Source organism: Carlito syrichta, unplaced genomic scaffold (genome assembly GCF_000164805.1).
Source record: "Carlito syrichta isolate Samal-C Ts95f unplaced genomic scaffold, Tarsius_syrichta-2.0.1 Scaffold113490, whole genome shotgun sequence".
In the NCBI taxonomy this organism is placed as follows: domain Eukaryota; kingdom Metazoa; phylum Chordata; class Mammalia; order Primates; family Tarsiidae; genus Carlito; species Carlito syrichta.
The window spans coordinates 40,068-45,247 of record NW_007057586.1 but is presented as its reverse complement, the minus strand read 5'-3'; the positions used below and the strand labels follow the sequence as shown (position 1 = coordinate 45,247).

The 5,180-nt window shown below is 54.4% G+C and overlaps 1 protein-coding gene across 1 annotated transcript in view; it reads left to right on the top strand.

Moving 5' to 3' along the window:
• The first annotated feature begins 111 nt into the window (after positions 1–111).
• Positions 112–5,180, top strand: part of ZNF853 (zinc finger protein 853) — a 26,312-nt gene continuing 21,243 nt past the window's right edge. Inside the window, exons 1-3 of the mRNA XM_021718890.1 lie at positions 112–361; positions 1,022–1,139; positions 4,200–5,178. Coding sequence (XP_021574565.1) covers positions 350–361; positions 1,022–1,139; positions 4,200–5,178 — 1,109 coding nt within the window. The 5' untranslated portion in view covers positions 112–349. The remainder of the gene's footprint in view (positions 362–1,021; positions 1,140–4,199; positions 5,179–5,180) is intronic.

Genomic DNA, 5,180 nt, shown 5'->3' with positions numbered 1-5,180 from the left:
CGGACCGGGCCGGCCTGGCCCCTGCTGCCCGCGATGGTCCCGCCCGGCCAGCCCTGAGCCCCGCGCGGGCTTCGGGGCGCTGCCTCCCGTCCCCGCCCCGCCCGGAGTCTCCGCCAACTTCTGCCCGGGAGCTCCACTTCGCCCCTTCTTTTGGCCCAGGGAGACCTCGGCAGCCCTGACAGCGCAGACCCTCTGGAGTGCCCAGAAAGACCCCCGCGGCGGCCTGGCGCCCCCGGCTCTCCCCGGATGGAGGCGCCTCCGGAAGGGGCCGGCTGCACGCGCTGGCCTTCACCTTGCAGCTTCTGCTGACCACACCTCCCTTAGCGCAGAGGCTGCCCGGGAGCAGGAAATGCCCTGCCAGGTGAGGCCCGGTGGGCGGCTGGCGCTGGCCACCGGGACTGGATGCCGCGCGGCTGGAGGGACCTGGAGTCAGCCTGTTTGGGGGAGACGGGCCGCCCCTGCACGGGCCGGGGTGACTCTCAGGAGCGCCTAGCCACGGGGTCAGCCCGGCAGCCGCCACCATGGGTTGCAATGCTCTGGACGCCTGCATTTCCAGGGAGCCGAGGTGGTACCTGACACACGTGGCCGGCTGGTGGCCTTGGAAAGCTGGGCGAGCCCCCAGGACAGACCCTGGCGGCAACAGGATCGAAGAGGGTCTGGGGGATGCTGGTGGCCAGTCTCCTTCGCCTGAGAATTCCCCCAAGTGTCCCTCCTGTGACTCCTGACCCCTCCCTCGTGAAGGGCTGATTCCCACAGTCCTGTCTCAGTGAGGCACATTGCAAGGGCTGCCCCAGACTCTGTCCCCAGCATGGGGCTATTGTGGAACCCTGTGCAAAGCCAGGAAGGGGCCCCAGACAGACATCGCTTTCCCTTCCCTGTTATGGCCTCAACCCTCCTGCACTTGCAGCAGGGATGGAGCTGCCAGCTCTCCAGTAGTCCTGGATAGAAGCGGGGAGCCCCTGTTGGGGGTTGCTGCTGCCTGGTTGGGGGCTCACAGCTTCCTTCTTTCCTCTCAGCACAGTTGGCTCCCTGGGATCTGGGTCTGACCGCCAGGATGGAGCTGGGGCCGGCGACCGAGACCTTTGTGCTGGAGCTGCGATGTCTTGAGGATGGGGGCCCTGGACCTGACACCCTCTCAGGTGAGGGGTTGAGGAGGGGGGGGTCTTTCACAGAGCCCAGGCCTTCTGTGGCAGAAAGAGACCCAAGTGTGGCAGGCAGCTTGCTGTTTGTTTGGAAGTGGAGGGCAGCCCACATTGGCTGGCACCGGCCAACTGCCTTGAGTGACACTGGCAGGTTTGCTTTGGGCTTTTCTGAAGTGACTCTGTCAGGCTGAGGTCTCACTGGTGAGGACATCCCTGGCATACCCACAGTCTCAACCCTTGGCCCCTTACATAGTGCTAGCTGGAATCCGTTGCTGTTTCCTCAGCAGTTTCTGCCATTCTTCCACCTGGCCTTGGCTTCTGACTCAGTTTCCCAGATCAAGTCCAGGCACTAACAGGCTCTCTTCCTCTGCCTCTTCTGCCTTGGACATTGGCTCCATAGATTCTTTCCCCTGTGGCCTCTAACCTTGTCCGATTTTCCTTGACCTCTGCTTCCTTCCATCTGTTTTTCTCTCCGTGACGTCCTGCAGAGTCTCCCACAACCTCTCCCTGTGGGACCCACTCTGGGCACAGTCATGAAAGCCGGTTTCCCATTCGTTCTGTGCTTTAAGGGTGCTGAGCAAGGGGCTAGGGCAGGGTTGAATGGAGCTTGAAAAGGACCAAGGGAATTGGAGGGGTCAGATGGGGACCTGTGTACTAAACAAGGACACTTCTGAGTTGTAAATTTAACTGATAAACTTTGGGAGGGCATACATGTCAAACGACACTTAACTAGACATTCACTCAAATGGCTTTGTTAAAATGCTGAAACGGCCTCTCCTGGAGGTTAGAGTGGCCATGTGGCCAAGACTGTGCTAGAAATGAGGAGAGTCACAGGTGTGATCTGTCTCTGTTGCTCCCAGAGGAGGTGGGAGAAAGGAGTGTCTATAAGATACGGGGCTTGTTGGAGGGACAGGTTTTCAGTGCTGTCTTCATCTGCCATGTGCATCCTTCCAGCAGGTGTGTCTATGAGAAGGGCACTCACTGATTCATTAGCCCAAGCAGAGGTTATTAGGGATATTTCACTAAAAGGAAATTATGTACATGTATATATTCTTTGGTTTTATTAAATCAATCTGTTCCTGGAGGCAAGGCGCAATGGCTCACACCTGTAATTCCAGCACTTTGGGAGGCAGAGGCGAGAGGATTGCCTGAGCCCAGGGGTTTGAGACCGGTTTAGGCAACTTGGCAGGACCTTGTCTCTACAATAAATAAAAAAATGAGCTGGGTGTGGTGGTGCATGCCTGTAGTTCCAGCTACTTGGAAGATTTGAGGAGGAAGGTTCGCCTGAGCCCAGCAGGTCGAGGCTGCAGTAGCCATGAGCATGCCACTGTGCTTCAGCCTGGGTGACAGAGTGAGACTCCAACTAAATATATATATTATATATATTTGTATTTATATTATATATACATAATATATAATATATATTGTATAATATCTGTTATATTATAGATAAATATGTAACATATTTATATATTATTCCAGGAATATGTATTCCTGGGAAAATGACCAGAAAGCAAAGTTTTATAAATGAAACCATTGCTCTCCATGACAGAATTGAATGTGATGCTGTAGGAAGAAGAGATGATGAAACCAGACTTGGGAGTGGAGCGTGCTTCCCATAGTCACACGTGTAAAGAAGAATTCTGATTTTCCAGTAGCACAGTAGTCACCCAACATGAGACCCTGAACGTGGACACTGTGCGAAAGGAAAATGTGGCAGTGGAGTGACTGCTGTTTGTGCTTACCCTGTGTCTAGCGCAATACTGGGGCTCTGCATTTATCCTCATTCTCACAATGTTCTTGAAAAAAATTTATCTTCAAAAGGCGAAACTGAGGTTCCCAGAGGCCAAGTAGTTGGTCAGTCACCATATTGACTTGAGGCCGTGAGTTAGTGCTTTCCGTTCCTGAATGACAATCTAAAACACTTTCCGTCTTCAGGCAGTTTCGAAAAATACCAAGTTGTATTCTTGGTATTTTTTTGTTAGTTGGCAAACTAATCCTAACCTACAGGGAGGGGGGGACCTTTTAAGTACCCACCGTGTTGTAGAGAATATGCCAGGACCCTTCCTGGTTTTTTCTTCAAGTGATTGGTGCAGCTATCACTGAGCTATTGTACTGCCACGGGTGTGAGTCTGCAGGAGGCTGGGCAGCTGCTAACCAGCAGCATTTGGTGCTGAACTGAACCAAGGACTTCTCACCTGAAACCTAGTGATCTCTCTGACACTTTGATGATTTTTGGGAACTGCTTGTGGTAACACCTCCAGGATACTCTACAGAAATTCTTTGTTATTTACAGATTAGGCAAGCTTCATTTATTTAAGGTGTGCTTGTAACTGAGGTCAGAGTTCATCATGGGGATAATGGTGTGGCTGTGGGCATGGCCAGCTCGTTGATTTCCACTGGGTGGTAATTAAGCACAAGGGACTTCTCAGGGAATGGTGTCAGGGAGCCTCAGGTACCCATACTGGAGTCAGTGCCAAGCGCTAAGCATGGGCTGGGCTCAATGGATCAGCCTATCATCCCAGCACTTTGGGAGGCCAAGGCAAGTAGATTGCCTGAGTTCGAGACCAGCCCAGGCAACTTGGTGAGACCTCGTCTCTACAATAAATAAAAAATTAGCCAGGTGTGGAGGTGCATGCCTGTAGTTCCAGTTACTTGGAAGGCTGAAGTGGAAGGTTCGCCAGAGCCCAGCAGGTTGATATCGGGGTGGCTGTGGGCGACAGAGTGAGATTCCAACTCAAAAAAAAAAAAAAGAGTTAAGCATGGAGGTTGTATAAAGCGATGCTCAGAGGAGGGGTCAGGGAGCTGGGGCGCAAACTGAAGTGACCAGCAGTCCCTGGGGCATATTTCTAATTCACCCTCCACCCCTACAGCATTTCAGTTTCTGCTGTGTTGTCACTGTCACTCTTCTGATACTTTTGGGTCCCTGCTAAGAGTGTATTAGGGTGTCTGAGTGACTGTCCACGGGCAGGATAAGGAGGCAGGGCCTTGGGGGGGGTGGACCAGAGAATTGCCGGTAGATCGTTCTCTCCTGGCTTCCTGCCGTTTCTACTACAGGTGGCAGCGGTGGGAGCGAGAGTCAAGAGGAAGAAGAGGCCCAGGAGCGGAGCAGCAGCCCACAACGGCCTGCGATCTCAGCCCCAATCGGGGCTAGTGAGGTCACCGAGAAAGCCCACCCAGGACAACAGGAGTTGCAACTGCAGCAGTTAAAACAGCAGCCAGAGCTGCAGCAACAACCGCAGCATGAGCAGCTGCAAGAGCAGCAACCGCAAAACCAACGATTAGGGCATCAGCCAGAACTGCAACCGCAGCGGCCAGAGGGACAACAGCAGCCATCTCAACGACAGCAGGAACTACAGGAAAAAGGTCAATCCACGCAGCACCAGGAACTGAAACCAGAACTGCAGTTAGCACAGCAGCAGCAACAGTTACAGGAGCCACAAATTCAAGCGCAACAGCGATTGCAGCAACAGCAGGATCAGCTACAGCAGCAGCAAGTGCAAGAGCAACAGCAGGGACAGCTGCAGCAGCAAGTTCAAGTGCAGCCACTGTTGCAGCCACAGGAGGGACAGCTACAGCAGCAAGTGCAAGTGCAGCCACTGTTGCAGCCACAGCAGGGACAGCTACAGCAGCAAGTGCAAGTGCAGCCACTGTTGCAACCACAGCAGGGACAGCTACAGCAGCAGCAGTTCCAACAGCAGCAGGAGCAGCTGCAGCAGCAGCAACAGCTACTGTTGCTGCAGCAGCAGGCACAGTTACAGCAGCAGTTGCTGCAGCAGCAGCAGGCACAGTTGCAGCAGCAGCTATTGCTGCAGCAGCAGGAACAGATGCAGCCGCCGCCGCCGCAGCCTCCTGCTCTGGAGCCAGACGAGGAGGAGGAAGAGGTGGAGCTGGAGCTCATGCCAGTGGACCTGGGGTCAGAGCAGGAGCTGGAGCAGCAGCGGCGGGAGCTGGAGCGGCAGCAGGAGCTGGAGCGGCAGCAGGAGCAGCGGCAGCTGCAGCTCAAGCTGCAGGAGCAGCTGCAGCAGCTGGAGCAGC